We start from the raw sequence: 24787 nt of genomic DNA, 5'->3' as shown, positions 1-24787 counted from the left end.
GGATGGATGTTTGTTTGAAGGTATCTACATCACAGTTCAACGGATCTTGATGAAATTTGGCACAGATGTAGAACATAGTCAGGAAGAACACATAGACTTTAAGTTTATTTTAATGCCGCACAGAATGGCGGGCGAATGCTAGTTAACAATGATTAAAAAATCACTCGTCTTTAAAAACCTCTAACATCGAAATAACCCAACATATATTTTGTATGTGGTCTTTTTTACACCTTTATTTCACTTCTATTATTACAAAAAAAAGCACTATACCTTAGACAATAATCCATTCCCCGTTCAAAAGACAGTGCCAAAGACCTTAAGCTACAAGAAGACCAATGTATCGGCATAACTGAAGTACTAGAAGGACTCATTATACACTTCTCATCGGGACACTCGCAGTCTTCTTCCGTGTCGTGTTCCATACCGAAGTTGTGTCCCATCTCGTGGGCAATGGTTGTGGCAACCAAACCTATAACTTCTGAATGATTGGTTGCCACACCGCCTGAGAACTCGAATGTACATATTGGACCTTTTAGTGCCTTCCCCACTACACCTTCTTGAAACTTTTGACGACTGGAACAAAGGAAACTTTTATTTAGTTAGTGTTAAACTAAATAAAAGGAAGCCTTAAACAGGAACCGTGACTTTATAGCTTTTAAATAAAAAAATTGGGCTAGAAAAAATACATAACAATAATATAACATACATTTAAAAAAAATCTCTGGGTACAAAATTTTTTTACGTAAAAAAATCTCAATATAACAGATTTCTTTACAGATCCAGGTCGTATACACGTAATTTGAAAATGACAATTTTTTGATGTTTTTTTGCTAATTTTAGATGGAAATATCGTGAACTCTGTTTCAAAAATCTGATATTTTTGCTGTTATTAATAGTTTTGGGTGAAAATTTAACTTATTCGTTAGAATAAAAAAATGCTAAGCAATAATGAATCTTATACTCACGTCAATAAGTGCGCATTGTCATTAGGTATTTGAGATAAGAGTCTCATCCTCCTGTATACAAGAAAATTAGTCAAAGTCCTATCTCCATTCTCTTCTAATTGTATTTCGTCTCTCTCACTCCACACCACTACGCCTACTAGAGCTATGAAGATATTTAGAGGCGCATATACCTGAAAATAAACTTTATATATGACTAGCTGTCGCCCGCGACTCCGTCCGCGCGCAGTTAAAAAAAAAAATTGGGGGGGGGGTTATGAAAAATAGATGTTAGCCGATTCTCAGACCTACTGAATATGCTCACAAAATTTCATGAGAATCGGTCAAGCCGTTTCGGAGGAGTACGGCGACGAAAACTGTGACACGAGAATTTTATAACTAGTCTGGCCATAAATACTGTTACATAAAAACATTTCCTTTTTTCAACACAAGGCACGAACTACCCAAGGCTGGCTTGAAACCAACAACTGGCTTGGATACAGTGCGTAAATCCATAGATTCGTGGCCAAACAGATTAAAGGCCTGTATAAAAACTAAAGATGGCCATTTCGAATAGAATATTTTTTTATTTTTTGCTGAGACCTTAATAAATATGTAGGTATAAATTTTATTAGTATTACATTACTTCATTTAAAAAAAATGCATTTTCATTTGTAACAGAACTTATGGCTGGACTAAGTATATTAGATGACCGAACAACTGAGGTCAGAATTAGATAGATGTCACACTTGAGATTGCTAATTTATATTATATCTTAACGCCGACGCAATATTTCGTATGGCATCGATTTAAAAAATGCTCTGTCTAGTGCAACTTAAATACTGGCATAGATTAACGACTTACTTAAGCAGTCTCTCAGTGTATATTTTACATAATAAATCTACTTTAAGAGACTTCCTTAGTAACCATTAAACAACTCTGAGTTAAATAAGTGTAGTTACTTACAGAGTTAATAATATTAGCGACATCTTTCAACTGTCGATGTACGGTCTGCAGATTCTCCCCGTTAGCTTTGTACTCTCTATTGTCAGCGACCAGCACTAACTCTACGTATCTCGACTGTTTGTTAGCGTTGAAAGGACCTCGCACCTCTGTGTCGTCATAAGTCTCGCGTTTATACTGAAAATAAACTGTGACGTCACATGTACAATCTACAAAAAAGTTTCTTAAAAATTAACCTGTACTATACAATTGCAATATAATATAATATAATAGATAAGTTACCGTTTTAACACAGTGGGTCTAAAACGAATATTGCGACAAAATTTGTGTTAATATTTTGTGCTATCGTGCGTAAAGTACACCAAAAATCTCATACTAATTTTGACATTAACGATATTGATACGAAGGCGATTGTCACAAGTATTCGAGCTAGGCCCACTGTTTCATTATACAAATATATGATTTGATATCGCTAAATAAGAAAGTAAAAAGCTCTCAAGCGTAAAGAAAGTGGAGTTGCGAAAATTTAAATCTAAATAACCAATATTAACGACATTAATCTGAATAATATAAAGTAGATAATGATTGTAATTTAAAGCACATTGCATTAGCATTACTTTATTTTCTATATTTATTTACTGGCGCTTTGTAACCAAGATAAATTACAAGTGCATTTACCCTATTAATTCGGCTCTGTTCGATGCTACGTCTTGTATTATGTTTATCCATAAGTTGCGGGTCGTACTGAGTATTGTTCGTGACACCACCTTCGTATCCGCAGCGATGTACAGCTTGCAGGTCTGAATGGTCGTAGATGTAATGCTGAGAGTTGAACTCACCACCTGAAAGTTAGACAGACGTATTATGACGTCATTCTTTTTCGAATAAGGGTAAACAAAACACTTGTTGACTATGTTAAGTGAATGCCGTATTTAAATGAAATGCCACCCTTAGATGGGCTTAATGCTTAGTAACAATTTAGCCAAGTGTCGTAGTAAATATGACTTCATGGGCTTTATACAAGTTAATTCATAAACATAATTTAAACATACGAACCTTCAGCTGGCTCTATATATCGCATTCTTGTACCATCGTACACAACGCCCCGCACCCCATGGCAGGTGGAAACGGCTACCCACGAGCTATCCTTGCCACGGACCTTGCCAGAATACTGGCAAAGATCCAACTCCTGGAAAAGATAGGCTTCTTAAGGCTATTTACTTCTGGTACGTTTTTTTATCGTAGTAGGTGGAAAACGCTTAAGTTGCTCGATATATAATCCGATGCAGACGCGTGGTAAACAATTACTAGACAGCTGATAGTTTACGAAAAAGAAAACCTTTATTCAATGACAATCCATGTACCTCTTTCTTAGGCTTATGCAGGACAGTCTCGCCATTCTTTTGGTAGCTGAGCACGTGGTTGTCAGTGACCAGGTCCTCGTTCAGTCTCAAGTCAAGCAAATGCTCCTCCCCATCTATATCCAACTTTACCGTCACCTCTGGATGGTGCGCCCCTGTCTGAAATTAAAAAAAAAAACTATGGATAATGGTTTGTTATTTTTGTCTATACTGTTTAGTTAGAGGATTGTTTTCTTTTCTTATTAGTTTAATATTGTAATAATTAAATTTGGTCCTAGAAATGATGAATGGATTACGTGACAGTGAATGAAAAGGGAGTGACGACCGAAATAACGAATGATAGATCGATCTGGGTGACAAAAAACAGTTTCGTTAACCCCACACCGACTAGTATAAGGATAAGGAATTGAAAATAATAAAATTATACAAATTCGAATGTCTACAACCTACGAAAAATGAGGAGAAGAATAGGAATCATATGGCACCTTACTGTTAAAAAAATATGGGTGAATTGAGAACCTCCTCCTTTTTAAAGTTTAGGATTCAGTGTACGTGATACAAAAGGTCACAATACTCTTAGAATGGGCAAAAAACATACTATAGAGATGGAGGCTAAACGGATTGAGGTCATCCGTTAACGAAGGAGGTAATCGGATGTGGATGTCCGTTGAAGGATGTTGCGTAATGAATAACGAAGTTGTTCTATGGACTATTATGTCGCCTTGGTGTGTGGACGGTATAAAACTTGAAAATAAGTTATTACTCAACCAAAGGAAACAGTAATAGAGGTACAGCTAATCTCAAATGAAAGCAGATATATGTATATTTCTCGTGTGATGTCAGGGGGATTATTAGTCTACGCTTTTGTAAATAGAAAAGGTTTATTTCTTCCTATGTTAATAACAAATAAACTCAAAAACTAATAGACCGATTATAATCTTTATTTTTGACAATAGGCATATTATGATAAAATCTTTAAAATATAAACAGGTGTAAAGATAATTTAAACACTGCCAGCCAGTAGGTTTAAATTTAGCAAGCTATTACACAATTTAAATAGGTTCATTAACAAATATGCATCATTCGCAAAATCATAATCAATCAACATATAAAGGTCAAATTCGCGAATCAGTGACGCGATCTGTCTAATCGAAAAACGCACACGCGTTAAACATTTGCAAGCAATTAAGATCTTTATGTACTAATAGATCTAAATGCCCGCCATCAAGGCCTTTTTGTTTTGAAAGGCGTCAGTGTATGGCTGTCGTGCATGTAGGGTGACTGTCATTTAGTTCATATATTAGACAGTCCGTAAACACTCAATACTTTAATCAGATTTTATAATAATGTTTGTCTAAAAACTTTCGGCTCCATAGAAGTCACATTATATTCCTTTGCGTACATGTCCTAAATAATAAAGATTGTGTGGTTACTGTGTAGAGGGTTATACATAACCTAGTTTGCACGGCCCAGTAAATTGATAGGTTTATTACTCCGGCCGTACATTACCGTAAAACGTTATTTAGCAACAAAGGTCACTAGTAAATGTTTTAGATTAATAGATATTACAAATTGTACTGTTAAACGATAGACATCGAATTTCTGTTTGCTAGTTTATTTACAATTTTAAAAAGAAAAAGATTTGTTTGTTCGAGGTAAACTCAAAAACTATTGTAACGATTTCAATAAGTCTTATACCAAAAGATAGCTATTCTAGGATCAAGTTACATAGGTTATCTGCTGGCAGTGCCCCCGCCAAAACAAGCAGGGTCGGAACTTTTTTCATTTTGTATTAGACAGCTTAGTATATAGTATTTTATTCCGCACACCGGTAACAAGCGTACGCTTCTGTGCGTTGTGCCAACAAGCGTTTCTTACAGTTTAAAATATACTTACATCATCTCGTGTTGTGGTAATCTCTCTTTTGGTCCGTCCATGATGCACTGCAGGCCTCACTAGTCTATGTCGTCTGAACTCTGGCGCTGGACTTTCTGAAACAAGAAAATATATAAATTAGCTCTTATTTATGAAACAACACGTATGTTGATCTAAATAAAATTCTTAGTAGCCCATTGTTTGAAATTTCACAATTCTATCAAAGTTTTTTTTTTTATTGATATAGCTACGTCACGCTATAGCCACGTTAACTGTAAAATTTCACCTTCATTTGTTACCACAATTTTAATAAAAAGAGGTACAAAATCGTTTATCATATTAATATAATGACATTTTGTATACATTATAAGGTTTTCTAGCTAAGGGACTTGATAAAATAACAAATAATAATTATTGTTGTAATTATTAGCGGATATGCACGTGCTGTGTGCACCTAATCACAGCATTAACAGGAAATTAGTCACTGCATGTGATTCATAGGAAAAATGCATACGCTTATAAACGCGTTCCTTTATTTACAAAGCTATTTACCATCAGAAAATAATTTTAACGTGAGTTTCCACCTTCAAAAAACTTCTACCCAAATTAAACTACTTAAACCAAAATATTCTGTTATCTTTAATATATTTTTTTAAAGGTGGTGGAAGTCCATTGTTATTGAAAAATGTCTCCTCAACCTTTTTTAAAACTTTTGTTAATAACATTGTCAAGGCGAAAATTATAAAATAAAAGATAATTAGTATAAAAAATATTTGAACAGCTGCACGAATAAAGGATCCCACTTCATTCATAAACAACCCCATCCAAGTGTCACGAGTAAAATATTAACACATACAAACATGGCAACGCCTGAATTGTAGACAATTGGGGACGCGTGCGGGACTACTGTCAAATTTAACGCTAGTGTTGTCGAGATAAAAAAACAATATCGATAAAATTACGGTTTACCTTTTTGAACACCGAATTCTAAAAGCAAACTCAACAGACCTGTCCTGTCAAGTTATTGTGACAACTGTATACTCGTATTCTTATCTAAATCGGTAAGTTTTATTTTCAAGGAACAAAGAAGAAATAGAGATGACAACAAGGCTTAAAATGTTGGAACGAAGTTCCTTATCGCGCGTTGTGAAAGGGGGCTAGACGGAAAAAATTCTTACGAAAAGTTGTCACGACACTTTTTGCTATAGTAAGTATGTTAACGACGAATGAGCGCTACTTCACCATGGCAACGACGTGACAATATATAACGAAAATTCATAGAAATAAAATGTACTTCATGTGAAGACTTAAGTTTTTTATTCATAGAATAAACATTGGTTCCTTCACTAATTAATCGAAAGGAACTTCGTTCCATCCGGGTGTCCCTTGACACCTCTCAAGTTTTTTTTTTTTATCAAATTCTTTACACATAAATATATATACCCGTTTAGAAAATGAAGAAAAAATATGTTACATCTGTCTATTTTATTCCCTCATTCCTTTTAAGAGCTATTAAATAAGCGAATAAGAAACAAGTATCCGAATAGGGAACTATTTGATATTCAAGTCTCATAACTAACAAGTTGAGTTATCGACTACAGTATACTCGTACATCACTAATTACGATCGTTCTATTAAAAGCATAACAGGTTTCCTCATCAGAGCACCGTATATATGCCAAATGGTAAACTGCTGGGTTTACACACTGACAACTGTGCAAAAACTATTTTATAACCCTGAGGGTTAATCAGAGACTAAGAACATTTTTACACTATTAGCAGACAACATTCTTTAACACAGTTTAATACAGATCCAGAAATAAAATTTGATTGTAAAAGTATAGTTTTGTTATAATGTTTACTTTTAAAGAATTGAGATTTGAATAAAAGGTCCAATCATTTGCCACGTATTTCCCTGCTTGCTATCTACCTGCCAGTAATAAAGTTAGTTTCTGTACTACGAGTATATCTTAGTTATAGCCTCTTAGGAAGAAATTAATTCAACTTTCCGGAGACGACATTGTTAACTAAATAATTAATAGATATTGGTTACGAGTCAACGCAAAATTTATCTGAATTTAATTAAATATACCTAATATATAAAATTCTCGTGTCACAGTTTTCGTTCCCGTACTCCTCCGAAACGGCTTGACCGATTCTCATGAAATTTTGTGAGCATATTCAGTAGGTCTGAGAATCGGCCAACATCTATTTTTCATACCGCTATTAAGTTTTTTTAATTGCGCGCGGACGGAGTCGCGGGCGACAGCTAATTACATATAAGGATGAAGAAAAAAAGCAAAATTAGTTTTCATTGTCGGTACTACTTTAGTCAATAACATAAAAGATATGAAAGTGTCTCGTGGTAAAGTGAACGCATTTCAGATAAATTACTTTTAATTTCGTTCTGCCTCCAGGTTTACTTTCACGTTTTCATTTTGAATCGATATAGTATTCAATATTGTTCAAAACTTTTTTGTTTTTTCGTTCATTATTAGTTGTGACTACATTTGAAAGGTCTGAAGAGAAAATTCGAGAAACTTGATCATTGTTTCTGAATATACTATTCATCATTTCCCTGTGACTCAGTGAAAGTGGGATGAGACAGAAGACTATGTGACGTTTACGCACAAGATTTCTGTCCTCCAAATCGTTTATTCTTAACTAGCTTTTACCCGCGACTCCGTCCGCGCGGAATAACAAATAGAAAACGGGGTAAAAATTATCCTATGTCCGTTTCCTGGTTCTAAGCTACCTGTCCACCAATTTTCAGTCAAATCGATTCAGTCATTCTTGAGTTATAAATAGTGTAACTAACACAACTTTCTTTTATATATATAGATATATATTTAAATTTCCGAATATAGTATTATTACTACTGCAACTTACAATACTGCGTCAAAAATATCCATAGTAATTCTATAATAATTTATGCTACAAAAGGCACATCTCTTTTATAATTAAACCACCATGTAAACCCAGCTTTAGACAGTTTAGTACTCGTATAAAGTCTAGATACAGACCATTGACCTGTAGGCCTGCGCTCGCTTATTGTCACAAATATAAAAATTACTCCTGCAAACGGACGAGCCTATATTATGACCCAGTTTTTCTATTACCAGTAAATTACATTCTATGAAATAATAGGCACATAACAAGTGAAATATTATATACCTTGGATTTAAAGCCGAAAATCACTTGCAAAATAATATCCTTGGTTTATCTCTTACGTATCTAAGAGACTGAAAGGGAAGACTATGTTTTTGCACAGTTTTTAAGCAGCGAAATACCATAGATAGGCCGTGCTATTGTTTTTTTTTTCAAGTAAAATTCTATGTTATTTTAGCAAATTAAGCAATATAACCACTGATCTACATGGCCAGGCTATGGAACGTGGTATTTTGTGCGTATTTGATTTTCGCCATTTTGGCGATGACGGTTGCGGTTTGTAGTAGTAGTGAGGATTCGAACTAATAATAGTCATAGAATTAAGCAAAAGCTGTCATTTCTAAGTAAGGTCCTACCCATTTAAAGATCACTGAATAGAACACACAAGATGACAAGGCACATAACGTTTGTTAGTGTGTGTGTGTTGTCTTAAGTATCCTAACACAATGTACCCACACGTAATTAAAAAAAACATCGCAAATTTCTTGCGTATAATATAGGCCACACACGTTAGGTTTTACTGATTTTAACGCTGCAGGCATAACCGATGCTTAAGCGAGTTTCATAAAACAAAAACTATGGTTTAGTCAAACAGATATTAGAGTTCGCTGATTACGCATGGAGGGTGCAAACCATGACGGTGAAACCTAACGTGTATTGCTGCTTGCTGTTGTAAGTCTATAGATATGCACCACACGCGGAGAATTCGCTCAACTTTAATTTCGGTGTGGCCCAATTCGGTTATAAATAGTCACAGAATTTAGCGTTTGTCGTTTCATTCACGCCGCGACGGGTTTTAAGGATTTTAGGAATTTTTCAACATATTCTCAGTAGTGCATACTTCGAGTTATCAGGTATATTTAATTTGGTAAGATATATAGTATCAAAGTATTCTCCGCGAAACCCAAAGGATCGGCGAAGCTTTTCTAGCGGTTCATGAAAATAGGTACTTATAATAATAAAAAAATACTAGTCCCAAATAAAAATCCGCCAATATTTTTAGTCAATAACAATTTCATACCTCCTAACAATTATTTCAATCATTAAATAAAAACAATTTATGATTATTGACATACATAATTTGATAATTTGAAATGAATCGGTGTTTGATTAGTCTGAGACCACTGGTATAAATAAAAATTAATTATAGGTAAAAAAGTGGTGCGTCACAATCATGATGCATCTTTCTAGTCATCTTGATGATTGATATGTCATTATTTAAAAATAAGAACCAAGAATAAGAAGAAGGTTTAACCACCATATTGATCACAAACATCTGTAATGAACAGAGCATAGTAATAAAATCCTAGCAATACTAGGAAGTCACATTACGCAACATTTACGAACACAGTTAAGTATACAACAGGTTGAGAATAAATTAATAAATACCAAAACACCCACGGTACAGCCCATATCAAATCCTAGTGGTTTATTCCAAAACCTACGTTGCATTTATTAAACAAACGTAACGGAGACGAAACAAAAATCCTAGGAAAAAATACTAAAGGTCACTGGATAAGAAAGAATATTTCTGGCCAGATAGACGAGTAACATACATAAATTGGATGTTTCCCGTTGGGCCGATCTATACCCACTGATCGATTTACTCCCATTGGGAATTGGCGATTTTTTTCTATTTGGATAGATCGGGTCTATAGAAACAATCAGCCCAATGGAAAAAAAAATATAGGACCAATTGATTAATAGGCCGATCGGCACAACGGGAAACACCGCAAAAGTTCACACTTCCCCTGCGTATCGTCCCATGTATGTGTCCTGTAGGAGAAACGGTGTCACCTGGAATTTGATCAGAACAGTAATGTTCATAAGTTCTTAAAACGTACGCTAATACTAGAACTGCAAACCCATTCTTTTATACTCGCCAATAAGCTATTCAAACTAAAAATGTTTAACACATGTCCATTGAAGCGAGGCTTAGATCCGTTACTCCGCTCGAATTACCAATTAACCTCGTACTGGTTTCGAGTGCTAACCGACACTGGGTCAGATAGAACTGGTAAGTTGATACAACAGCAACTATACCACCTGCTACCGTGGCTTGTGGAAATAAGGCTTTGAATTTCATAAAATATTGCGATATAACACGCATCTAATGGTAAATTACTTAAAGAACATCGAATATGAACTTAAGTCCTGAGCTCACACTCTACTTTTTAGATTCCTAAAACTTTTCGTACACCAACCACTTTCAAAATTTTATTGTTTTCGTGCAACCGTCTGCTGGAACATTTATTCAACTTCTGAAGCTTTAATTTTATTTTCCGCCATCGTAAACCCCACTGTGTCTTCTATGGGCCCTGGACCAGTTTAGGTATCACTGCTCTAATTATTTCTTAGGTCTTTCTCAAAGCTAGTAAGCATCCAAATTCACATTTTATACTAATATTTTCTTATCTCTGTTCATTATCTCTCAATCTAAGCCGATACAAGTTGTCTCACACTTGGGTAAATTCAACAAGTCAGGCATCGAACCCGGAATGACGTAATACAAATTGCACTGTTCTAACTGTATAGCGGGTATTAAATAATAACAGACAAGTGGTAGGAAAGCGAGATAGTGCAAGCGACGACGTGGGAGGCTGGACTGTAATATCACAAACTAACTTCCTGTAACTCACAAACGAGATGTTGTAATGTACTTTTTTTACTCCACAATTCCGAGAAACTTAAAAAATATATTGTAATATTACACAAAGTAATTAAAATCTTAATGTGGTTTAGGCGTAGTAATCTCAAACAAGAGATAATGTAAGTAGGTTTAAGTTTATGGCTTAATGAGTTCAGCTTGTCCTGTTCGTTGTGTTGTCAGCTTGAAGATAAGAGACATGATTCGTTTTTCAAATGTAACCTGCTATAAAAATGTACTGCCGTAATACTTGTATTAAAACATACGATTTCTCTATTTATTTTAAAGGAAATTAAAAGGATTATAAGGATTGTATGGATGATATTGGTGACGATAAAAAAAAAGACAATTTAAATTTACTGAATTCCATCGAATGGTATATACACGTTAATTAGTAAACCTAACATTATATTATATTATAAACCTAATATAGACTGAAGGAAGTACAAAAGGATTTCTAAGACATACCAGCTATGGCCAGCGTGCAAACACGGTCAACAAAGACAAGTCGTTAGTGACGTATGGTGACGTACTGTCTGCCAAGCGAAATCTTTTGTCTAAGAGACTTGCCTTTTGTTTCTCTAGAGTCCAGTGTATTAGTACCTATTGTTGTCTTTATTCTGTCAAAGAGAATGTAAAGGATGACAATATGTGTCAGTGCAGTATAGGGCAGGGGTGGTGAACCTTTACGTATCAACGTGCCTTTTCTAAAGAAAAGTTTAAAGAGGTCATAATCGGATTATCAAATAACTTTCACTTAGTGATTATTGGGAGCATTCCATAGTGAATGAAATCTTTTGCGTTCGCTCCTATAATACCTAGATAGTTCAAAACTTTTTCGTATTGCATAATGAATTTTTCGATTAGTGAAATGCCCAAAAAATATTGCATTATGCCATCCCTGATCTAGGGTAAGAATATTTTGAATGTCGGTTGCCACTATCGTATCGCTCATAAAATGTCACATGAGATAACAGTACTTATGTTTTTAAAGTTGAACTTTTTTTTAAATAAACCATTCCTGCCCTATGTTTTTTGTGTAATATTACAGTTATATACATTTACTATAGTAAATATTGAAAATTCTTCAAGATTCAATAGTGTACATAAAACAAACCGTAATTGTTCGTCTAATCTTAGATAACGAGAGTTTCCATTCCCGAATACGTGTATAAACAATAAATGTTTATTTAAATATGTTTTGTTCATATTTTTCAGCAGTGGAAGCTAACGGTTAGGAGATAAAGTTGTATAGGTGTTACCTAACACGCACCGCTAGGGTTTCATAATGGAATAAGCATTCTTGTAACAGCTTGTAAGTGGCTTAATAATTACGACCTTGTTGTCTTAATAGGGCAAATAGACACGATTAAGTTTTTTATAATTGAAGTATTAAAAAATGTTACCCGTTGGTTTCCACTGCTGACAAACTTGTACAAAAACATATTATCATCTCTGTTATTTCCACGAGAATGAGAGAGATAATATATTTTTTCATGAATGTTTCTACAGTGGAAACCCATGAGTGAAGGGACAATTTCTTCCTCTAAGTTTAAATACGCGAACCATAAAATAAATCGAATTGTGACAACGTGATTCGTAACCGAATTGTGGTTTGGGATTTCGACCGCGACGGTTAATAAGAGAAACTGAGTATTGTGATTTGTTAAGGTGCGATATCGCAGAACGCGATAGACGACAAACGGCAGCAGCAGGCTACGACGGCATATGCCGCAACGACAGACAGCATTAATATCCAGTATAAATTTGTACGACACAGTTTATATGACTGCGACTGTAGTGCGGCAGTTGTCAACGAAATCGCACCTTAACAGTCCTCTGTATATAACAAATAAAGTAGTCGAATAAGGAAACAAAATGTCTTTTGTACAAGACAGAAGTAAGTATATCTCCCTCAATAAAATTAGTTAGGTCATTTAAACAGTAACTAAGTGTAAATTTCTCGTACTAAAGGTAACTCTACGCTTAAGTTCTCTTTAATGAGAACTTAACTAAAGTGCTCCCGTTAATATGTGTTTCATAATTCGTGGGCAAAAAGAAATGTAGTCAAATTCCGTATACAAGCCAAAACATTTGGCAGCTGTTTTGGTATTCCGCAGAACATATAAAGAACTACATATTTGAATGCATTCAGTATAATATTAAAGCTACACTAAGCGATTGGAACCATTAGTCACTATGGGTACGGCATAACAGTATGTTGTCGAGGTTAATGTAACAAACTAGTAGCTAATGGACCCGCAGGACAGACTTGATTTCCCTCTCAAACATTATTGAGGATGCCCGTACCACGCAAATTGCTATATGGCTTTGGCTAAATAGAAGCTCTTTATTTTACTTAATTTCATAAAGGGGCCAGGAATGTACCTTAAAAGAATTCATATAACGTTATACCTCCAGCAAAACTCTACATCTGACCAAGATGAAAAATTAGTCATCTGTTAAAAAACTTGGCATTTCAATGTAAATCAACAAAATAAAATGCTAATATGTTACTTTACTATATCTCATTTAAATGCATTATATACATACCACTTTTGTATATGTATGTACATTGTATGCACTGACGCATATCACCCTACGGGCCTATTGTATTGAACCTGTGACCAACCGACCTTAACAGTTTCCCATACTGTGTACATTGAAAAATAAACCTTATAAACAAATACATAAGTGTTAAAATATCTGAATTGTTTACTGTACGGTTTAGGAAAGTAGAGTTAATGTTAAATTACTAGATCGATAAAATAAAAGGGACATATAATTTCTATTGAATTGATAGCTTTCCATTGACCAAAGACTTAATATTTTGAGCACAAAATTAGTAGAGTATTTTTATTAATATCTGTTTCTTTCAATAAATGTATGGAATTAATTTATAATGTATTTTCTAGTACATTGATTATGATAATGTATTATCACAACACAAACATCCTGTGGAACAAACATTGATCTCATGGAAATATTAATACAGAAAAAAAAAACAGATTTTTAATCTATTCAATGCTTCCGTATCCTTTTGACATCTGTTTATAATTCCATAGATAAAATAAACAGTTCCTTTGTGCATAAATAAGCGAACATAGTGTTATTACATCATATTGTCATCTCAGTTTTTTCAAGCAGATGGAGAAGTGATGAAAATATGTTTTTGTAAAAGAATTTCTGCAATGGAAACCCACATTAAAACACATAAACACGATAACAAACAATAATGGCGCCTAAACGCAACTGACAGTGACGTATAATATTTATTTAAAAGTGCATCGGGCACAAGTAACCGAGTCGTACAGCCAGCGCGTGTCCCTTTTTTTCCATTTTTCTGGCGGCGACGACTCGATGACGCACGCCCTGTGAACTTCCTGCCATTGTGAGAACGGCCCAAAGCTTCGACCACTGATCCCTTGCCTTATGCGCTAATGCGTTATTCAAATGAATTTTGAATAGGTATATTTTTTTCCTGAAGATAAATAATTCTGTTTCTAATTTTAAACGATTTTAATTTTTACTGTCGGAATAATAAAAAAATTTTTTTTTTGTTATACTTATGAAAAAGCTCTTGGTTTATTGTGAGCTGTAATTTAATCTGTTTGAATAATTTTGAATTAAGTTTCATCATCTGATTCGTCTTCCTAGGATCTTCAGACATCCAGTCAAGCTATTTTTTTAATTAATCAAACTATTTGAAATCTTCATACAAGTCATTGTAATATTAAAGACTTTTCGCAGTTTCATTTATATTGATTGTAATCGGAACCGAAAACCAATTCCAGGTAGACAAGGGATTGGCAAAAAAAGGGTACGCAGCTGTTGCGAATCGTAAGCCAGGTGTTTGAATATGCACCTGACTCGATATAATGTTATAGCTCGTGCAATGTTTCCAAGGGTGAGGTTAGCTTCTTCAAAACTGTATTATTTGTTTCATTTTTTGTTAATTCGCGTGTACTATTTAAGCGCCAGCCTTTGCAAAAATAGTCACCGTATCAAATGAAGTCTTGAACAGTTAGAACAAGAGATTTAGTGATCCGTAAATGCCGGTCTCATATTTTCATCAATCACCAACAAACTCCGTTTTTTTTTGTATCTGTTTCAATGTGTTTACTTCACAAATATCAAAGCAGAGAGAGTGATAATTTTGCATCACCATGTATATTGTTTACCACATTAGAAATTGTTAATACTTATACTAAAGTGTACATCGCAATGTATATGCAGCGAGAGAACGTATTAAAAACGGCTTATCTTGATCAGACCAAAAGAACCCTTCAGTTAGTAACACTAGACGCATACAAATGACTTGCGTACATATTAAACAATAGACATCAGGCGAAAGAGGGCGTGATTAACACTTTGTTATATCAAGTGATGACTTTAAAGTAATGTTAAGTAAGAACATTCATTTCAAGGGTGTTCCACGTTGGGCCGATCGGCCTAATCATACCGATCAATCTGCCGAATGGGATTTTTTCCTATTGCGCCGATTGTTTCTATTGATTCAATCTCGGCTCAACGGGAAAGACCCAATCCAGGTATACGAAAATTGTATTTTATATATTTTATGTGATGCTAAATGAATTTATTCCAGATTAATAATAAAGTATATGTGACTAAAGTTAAGAGATTATAAAACTACAAGAAAAATTGCGATTTTAAGAGAATACAAAAATTGCTCAGACTATAAGATGCATATTCATTTGTTTATAGTAATAATAGTCTACAAACAAAAGTGTATATCTCATTATTAAAGGTTGTATAGGAATTCATTGAGAGCAATTCGTTTGATTGTTAAATGTATTCCATAAAGTCATATGCTATAGTATGACTTATAATTTCTATCGATTCAGAAATCCCGCTTTGTCATTCGATCCGTGTTTTTCTCCGGAGTGTCTTGTTTACACCATTAGGTACAACTAGTTTACACCATTACAACTAGTATACACCATTACAACTATTTTACACTACTGCAGCTAGTTTACACATTTGTAACTTCTCAAAACGTTTTTTACTAAACTTCGATACGCTTACTACATTAAGTAGCATTAAGATAGCATTGAAAAGTCAATGTTATTGACATCTAAAATCACCGAAAACAAGACCACAATATTGCGCAAGTAAACTATAATTCACCTTAGATTTTTTGAGATAAAATGACATTGAAACATTATTGAATTAAACATTTCTGAAATGAACAAACTCCGTTGCATTTAACAGTGTGTTACAAAGAATTTTCTCGTGACACAAATAAAACTGGGAAAAGAATTCAAGAAACAGTAAGCGAGAATTCTCCGATGTTCAAGGGACCAAAAGCAATGCAAGGAACGCAGTTACTTTTTTCAAGGAAAACCCAAGTCCGTTATATCGCCATATTATTGAACGTAAAGAACAGGGCTGTCAGTAATTCCTTTGTTATTGAATATAATTACTGAAATACATAACTTGTTCTATTTTAATTAAGAACGGCTTACTAACGTGTGATAGTCGGGTGACGGCACCGACTAGTTTCGGACTCGTCGGTGGTTATCGTCAGGGGTACGAAACTAGTCGGTGCCGTCACCGGACGAACACTCGTGAGTTAAGCCGTTCTTAATTAATTTATTATTATGTCTCACGAGACTTTAAATAATTTAATTGTTCTAATTTATTATACGTAGTTCCTACTTCTGATTACTTTTGTTTACTTTCCGTGTGTTTCTGAGACTATAAACCCCGTTTAAAATATAATGTTATCGCTGTTTTGTTAAAGATAATGACAGAGCTTTTTATCTCAGAAACCTACAGTTAAGGCCATTATCGACGAATTACAATGTTATTCCAATGCACACCATGAAATAGGACTATTACATATAATAGTTACTATTATTCCGGATAAGAACTAGGGGCATATCCATAATGGGGTAGACAGCCCTAAACATTGGCACACGACCGCCACTTTTTATTTAATTCGGAAACCGGCTTAAATAAGACAAGGTCGTTGCCGCTCGCTTTCTCATATTACATTAAATACGTAACTTAATAGAATATTCAATTCATACTTTATTTTCAAAAGGTTCACCAAATAAGAATGATCATCTATTCATGAAGGTGTTACTTAAAAAGCGATTAGCATTTTTTTATCTATAGTCAAAGAATAAATAAAAAAACATAGTTATAAAAAAACGGTTAACTCCGCATAACTGTAATCGTATCATGAACATCTGTTGCATATTGAATGCTTTGTTTTAGTACTGGCCACAAACACATTGTCCAATGCCTTAGTTATGTTTAATTAATGAATTTGGAACGGAATGACATTTCTTTCATTGTTTAAAAAATCATTTTTGTCGACGGACGTCCGTCCGATTGTCAGTTGTTGAAATCAATGCAAGTTATTTGGCACAAGCGACGAAAAGTTTCTTAAATGTCAATCAATTTTAATTAACAACTAATCTCTAATTATATGATCTGACGTTACTACTTTAATATCATCAAAGATTGTCTTTCAAACTAAATTTACGTACAATTGACGGAGTTAAAGACATCTATAAATATCCATCTTCTGTATCCTTATAAAGTAATCTCGGACTTTGAATATCTCGCCATCTCTCGGAAACAATAACTAAAAATAAAAACGTGTAGCCGTGAGTCAGAACCATCAGGTAGCTTGCTCCTTGCTCGAAGCGCCGAATTATAATACAACGACGGAATAACAAATACAGCTGCTATAATAACTAGGGTTGCCAACGTCTAAGAAACGACCCGAAAATTGACGGCAAAAAGAAAACGACAACCAGTACAATTGTTTTCAGATATCTTGGCGGCTGTTACTTCGAACGGGTCGCTGAGCAGATCATAATTTTATGCGTAACAGGGGGTAGCGAGATGTGGGAGGAGGGTAATGCGCAGAGCGCCGATAATCGAGACTCGCCCAATATAGACTTGTCATCCTTGACGGAAACCAAAATAAAATTATGTGCATTAATTATTCGAAAACGAAAAAATAACGACGACTAACTTAAACCGTAACTATCCGAAGACTCATAACCCAAATGTTTACTATGCAAACCCAAATTCGTCAAAATCAAGGTGACAACCCTAATAGCAACCAGTTTGTTGACTTTTAGCTCGTGCTGTTCAAATATCTTGAGATACTTTGATGAGATATGATGAAGAGGGTTGTTGATGGTTTATTTAATATAGAAAGTCTGCTGATGTTACAAATTTAGAAATAATTTGTAACGTAGCAAGCTTTATTTTGAGGTTAGAATATACATATAGCCCAACAACGTATCTGGCTCGGTAAGAAGCGGTATTATCGCGGTTACTGTTAACTAACTATCGCAATAATACTCGTATAATAGTTATTCATTACCTCAGTGAAGATTTTTCATGGTTATCGCACACTCAGGAACGCCCTTAGTGATCATTAACAGCAACAGAAACGAATAACTTAAGAAAAGGTATAGTCGTTTCTACCAAATACGTAAACTCCGCATTACCAGAATAGTAAATATTACCTAAGGAATTAGAGTCAACGTGACTAAATGCAATGTAAATTGATGAGACCGGTGAATCAGGTTTTTTTCCAACAATTTTATTGTTTTCCTTGAGAATACACCAGTTTAACAAAATAAAAAACAAACCAAATATTCTGTTCTAATTAGTTACTTTAAAAATATTTATGTACGAGATGATTTATGTAATTTCAGTACGAGATAATTTATTCAACAATTAGGGAAAATCTATCCTAGTAACAGATATCTTTAGAATTTAAAAGATTTCTTAAAACGCGTATTCACTTACAATATTAAATACTAACTTAACTTGTTCTGGTGATTTCTACAAAAGTAACATCTTAAATGGCACGTATTATTTTTTAGTTCCAATTTAATCGTTTTATAAAATACAACTGTCACCCGCAACTCCGTCCGCGCTGAAGTAAAAAAAAACATAATAAGTAGTCTATGTGTTCTTCCAGACTGTGTTCTTCACCTTTGCCAAATTTCATCAAGAACCGTTGAGTCGTTCCGGAGATACTTTCAAACATCCATCCATCCATCCATCCAAACATTCACATTTATAATATTAGTAAGATAAACATTGAATGCGTATAAATACGTGTTGCTATCTTTCTTTTTTTCTGTATTTAATAGCAATAAATACTTCATTTTAAAGTTACTAAAGTAAAAGGTGACTATTTCTATAACTTGAAAGTCTTTTAATTTTCAAGTATATGTCTGATCGTGTAGCAGGTTCTATGAACTTTAACTGAGCAAAAAACTTAAAAGACACAATGGCAAGGTTTTGCGACGCGCCGATGTAAAATGCACACATATATGGATTCGTCGTATCCACGTATAAGGATAGTTTATTTTTATAAAACAATCCGTAATGGTAGTGTAATTATTTTCCTTGTATTGATTGTTATTACTAAAGGATTATAAGACCACAACAAAGAGCCTAAAAGTTTCGTTATCGATTTTTTTATTTAAATTGTTTAAACTTAGTATCTATAGGTGATAACTATCGATACAATTTTATTAATCACTTTGTCATCTCTCTTACTTTTTCTGAAAAAAAAGAGACAATTTTAATCCTTATCTAATTTTCTACAGATGGCTGCAAATATCTTGAACATAATTATATTACCTTCCACTGAATTAAGGCATTATGAATGTTTTGCAACTGCAATCTGTAATGACATTTTAATGCGGATAATGCCACGAACTTTACTATACTTAATGCCAAGCTTAAACTTGAGCGATTCAAGCCAGCGGATTAACTTGAAAACAACTTGAGTTGTTGATTTACTATAACAGTAACTATGAAAACAGTAGCCAGTTAAACTAACCATGGGTTTTCACTGTTAAAACATTTATACTAAGATATATTTCTCTTTTTCTTGTTCAAAAAAAAAATGTGAATTTTTCAGCAGTGGAAAACTACTGTTACAATTAGAATATTCCATAATCAAGCTTCAGGAGAATTTAAACATAATATTAACGCGGGTTAATTTAAGATTTCTCTTTCATAAGCTGTATATATTATTCTAAATTCAACTTAAATATTATGTCCTTGTAAATCATTTGTTTTTAGCACGCATATTGATTTCCACACAAAGACGTTCCTGAACACCAATCAGGAATCTCCACCCAAAGTATATATATTTTTAAGAACACACACAATTAACCTTTAACCCAGACAAGTGCACCTGCTTTCATGTATAGCTTTATGAGTCAAACAACAGCTGTTTGCACGTGGGATGAATTGCGAAACTACACAACTACAATTGTACAAGTGTTATATGGAAATTGTCGCAACCAAAATATTTACTTTCTTTAAAACATGTTCTCCTGGTACAATTATTTTTAAATTTTACATCAACTTTAAGAACAATACTAATATCCGTACTTAGGATCGCTAATTAGTTATTAAAGGACAACCTTAGCGTAGATTTGATTAAAATATATATAAATATACTTATAAATTTAATTAAAAAAACATGTTAATTAAAAACAGTTTTTATACGTTTTTAATACACGAGCATATATTTTGGAATTAAAAGAAAAACTTAGAAGTAGCCTGTGCATTCTTCCAGACTATGTTCTACATCTGTGCAATTTAATAAAAAAAATGTTGATTAAAATCAGTTTTTATTTCCATAATTCATATAAACGAGTAAATGTTGAATATATTATAATTGTTTACTTTATTTTATTGTATACATAATTTAAATACAAAAACATCCGCATACAATACCTTTATCAGTTTTCATACTAATGAACGTTAATATAATAACAATAATTCCTGTATCCTTGGTTATAAATATCTTATTCCAGGCTCGAGCTCATACTAATGGGCCGTTTACGCACACAAACACATACACACAAGCAACGATATAAAGCCCACATTGGATTCTGTGAAACGGATATTCTTATAGACGTGATCATCTCACAAGATCCCTTAAAAATACACACCAACACTGTACTGCGGTTGTGCACTTTATTGCGGTTGAAGTTTAGTTATAAATTGTCTTCGGTTCGAATCTTGCAAAACATATTTTTTTTAATTAATGTTGAATGATGTCTTCTTCCGTATTTAATGCCAAATGTATACCTTAATGAGAAAATTACATCGTCACAAATTAAATGTTTACTTGTAGTTAATTTACCTGCAAATAATGACAGTATAAATTGAACCCTACCAATGTCTCATAAGTTCAAACTAATCGAATTCATTTCATTGCATTTGCATCGTCTTTTATTTGGAAATTTGGCTGTCGGCTGCAAATGAACAACTGCATATGTTTAATATATTACGTGCTAACAGTGAGGGAACTAACTCCAAATGCACTTTGTAACGATACGGGGTCAAGAACTCGAGAATGCGTCTAGTCGTATCGAGCGCTGACTCATGCGCCATTTCCTTCATAATGTTATATCGACTGTCAGTAATCATTGCAAAATCCACCTTATGTTAAACACATTTAAGGTACAAAGTTGTATGGGAAAGAGTATACTTGTTTTGAATTCGCAGAGAGCTAGTTGTTCACAATTAATTAAGAGTGAAATTAAAAGTGTTGTAGGTAGTGACCGGACAATATTTAAAACGCCTTGTATTATACGATTCAATCTTAATAACTTAGTAGTTACCACGCCCCCGTGCTCCTTTACGTCCCGACCATATTTAAAATTATTTAACAGCGTTTCATGCGAAATTTCGAGCCGCAATAAAATTTGTACAACACTATACCATGTAATGTTTTTGAATGAATAGAAACTAATGGTAAAAAACAAAAATTATTCACTTACGAAAGTGAACTCAAGCCGAGTCGGGACTTATAAAATAGTACGGGAAAGAACAATTTCAGGCATATTACGTCGCATATTATTTGTGAGGTCATTGGTCATGTAATCCGACACGTGCTTCAAAGTTTTTTTTTTGCCAACCCGTCGCCAGACGCTGTTGTTTGTGATGTCATAAACACTACTCCAGACCACCAGTTAATTAGTCGATTAGGATCACTTGTTCGCAATTATGTCTCTACATAAATTAAAATTGTTAATTCCTGAAATATGTTAACACTAGCTGTCGCCCGCGACTCCGTCCGTGCAGCATTAAAAAAACGAAATAAGTAGCTTATGTGTTATTTCAGATAATTTTATACATGAAACAGAAATACTATGTAATTATTTTTTTTAGTCAATCAGTATCGTAATTTTTTTTCTTTTTTGTATTATTTGTATTATCTAATAGTTAATGATCTATACATTACATTAAAAAAACTATAAAAAATGAACCAGATCTTTAGAGCGTGACAAATACTTTTACTTTCATACGATACAAAATAACAATTTCGATTTCTTTGCATTTTAAATTCATACAATGGATTCATTATAAGACTACTAGCTTTTACCCGCGACTCCGTCCGCGCGGAATAAAAAATAGAAAACGGGGTAAAAATTATCCTATGTCCTATTCCTGGTTCTAAGCTACCTGCCCACCAATTTTCAGTTAAATCGATTCAGCCGTTCTTGAGTTATAAATGGTGTAACTAACACAACTTTCTTTTATATATATAGATAGATTTTCTAAATACATCATTCGGTTCACTGAGTATACATGTATGTTAATACATTATGTACTAACCAAAGCAGTTGTCAATAAAAAAAGATATGTAACACTTTAGTAACCTATGTATTCTCGATGGAGTCGCACAAAATCTCGGTGATTATTTACGTTGCTGTTAAAATTATTATTGCTTGTTTTTTTATTTAGCTCTTAATACAAAGTACGATATAAATAAGCAGTACGATTTAAATACAGTGATAAGATAAATAGTAATGAAGGTCAAACAATTGAATGAGCTACGATTACGTAACTAATTTGTTTATGTACTCTTTAGCAAATTGAATACTAAGCATATATGTTTTGTATATCTCATCGTGTTAAATATGATTTTCTATTTGAAAGGCCAAATTAACTGTCTCATAAAACAAATTACGAAAACCTAATGTAATAACCTAAAAAATAAAAAAAAAACCCGACTGACTAAACTCGAGGCGAGAGACTAAAATAGCGCCATCTATTGGCTGCAATTCAAAACGAAGATTTAACATTTTTAATTTACATTAAGTATACTTTGATATAAAATTATCATTTTTATAAAATTTGGCACAGATTTAGAACATAGTCTTGATGAACAAATAGGCTACTTATAAAGTTTTTATTAATATCTCGCGGACGACAGCTAGTACATAATAAAAACACACTTACATACGCGCGAAAAACATCATCTCTTTGTAAGTAGAGTAAAGAAGAAGGCAACATTGGTCAAGTTAGTCAAATGGAACTGACATAGTAACAGCATACGAGGTTTACGTTTCGTACGTTAGTAATATTATAGGACCACCCAACTGAACTTAACTATCCATACATGTTTAAACAAATCAAATAATAGTACAGGAGTGTTTGAATTACATTTCAAGTACGTTTACCCTTTGTTTAAACGTCAAAGTATTCAATATTTTACTTTTATGTTTGTTGTTTACGCGAGTGGGGTTGTAAAGCATTCAAAAGTGCACTTACAGATATTTATAGACCATTGGTTTTATACGCAAGGTTGTTTCAAAAGCGTGAGATTGCTTTGGGACTGTTTGCTAAGATGTCGTTTCTGTGAGATATTAGGGGATAGGCCTTACTTGCAATGTTTTAAAAAGACTTTAAAATTCTTTTTTTATTACAACTAAGATTTCGTAATATTACCTAGATTATAATTTTTTTATTTATCAAATGGTTTTTTTCCTATAGAAAAGAACTTCTACAGCTTAATGGAATAATTTAGAAATTAAATCCTATCTCCAAAAGGTTCAATTAAAAATAATAAACTGTCCTTTGTTTCGAAACCTCACAACGACTCCTATCTGAAACGACAAAAACCTCAACAGCTCGTTATCAAATGTAATTCAAGTATAGTTAATTAAGAGCACTACTACGTACTCCGAGTTTAGTGCTGAGGTCACCGACTAAAAGGATTGAAAATCTGACACGGGCACATTGTACTACCACTATTAATTCGAGACAAGGAGCGTCTAAATTAAATACAATTTTAAATTAACAACTTAAAACTAATAGGGTGCATAGATTGCGTTTATTAACATTCCGAGTTCATTCTAACGTGTTGGGTTTTAACATGTTCCTATATGTAAATCCTATGTATTTGTTATATATGATGTTAGACAAAAAAAAAAAAAAAACAAGAAGTAAATGTGTAGCAATTTCTATGCGTGAAAGTTCACGAGGATCTTCAGACCTCCACAGTGACGAATAAATACGGTAAGTAGATATAGTTCGACAAATTTATCTGACCCGGTGGCCATAGTAGCTGTCATGTTATATATTTTTTTATTTAATGACATTTTCTATGGCCATGTAGGTTACATAAGTATTTTCTGACAGAACAAACTGCGATAGCAGCGCCTCTCTCACCAGCTTCAGATTGATTATCACTGCGATAATAGCGCTTCTTTCACCGGGACCGATAAGTTTTTCGAACTATAGGACTATTTTCCCAGGTGCATTATTCAGTGGGGCTACACTAGTTCTAGATAACAGGCGCCTGGTGCAATTAAAGATTGAGCGACATCAAACAATCAACGTCGTTTCCAGGAAGTCGCAAGACGGCCACATAAATGGAATTTATGGCTCAGAATTAAGATTAATTAAATCACTCGTTTGTGGTGTGTCATATTTTTATACGCTTTTTATACGTCTTGCTTTGGTCAAAGTGAAATTCTACAAAATACATTCCTAATATTTTAAAATTTAAATAATTAA

At 33.6% G+C, this 24787-nt stretch overlaps 1 protein-coding gene across 1 annotated transcript in view; it reads right to left on the bottom strand.

Moving 5' to 3' along the window:
* Positions 1-24787, bottom strand: part of LOC106715488 (disintegrin and metalloproteinase domain-containing protein 19) — a 51092-nt gene that overhangs the window by 11055 nt on the left and 15250 nt on the right. Inside the window, exons 2-8 of the mRNA XM_045683866.1 lie at positions 5162-5256; positions 3269-3424; positions 2961-3093; positions 2583-2746; positions 1908-2081; positions 966-1135; positions 271-573 (exon numbers count right to left, since the gene is read on the bottom strand). Coding sequence (XP_045539822.1) covers positions 271-573; positions 966-1135; positions 1908-2081; positions 2583-2746; positions 2961-3093; positions 3269-3424; positions 5162-5256 — 1195 coding nt within the window. The remainder of the gene's footprint in view (positions 1-270; positions 574-965; positions 1136-1907; positions 2082-2582; positions 2747-2960; positions 3094-3268; positions 3425-5161; positions 5257-24787) is intronic.

The sequence above is a fragment of the Papilio machaon genome, chromosome 24, assembly GCF_912999745.1.
Source record: "Papilio machaon chromosome 24, ilPapMach1.1, whole genome shotgun sequence".
Lineage (NCBI taxonomy): Eukaryota > Metazoa > Arthropoda > Insecta > Lepidoptera > Papilionidae > Papilio > Papilio machaon.
Note: the sequence above shows the minus strand (reverse complement) of the source record. Positions and strands in the feature narration are given on the sequence as shown.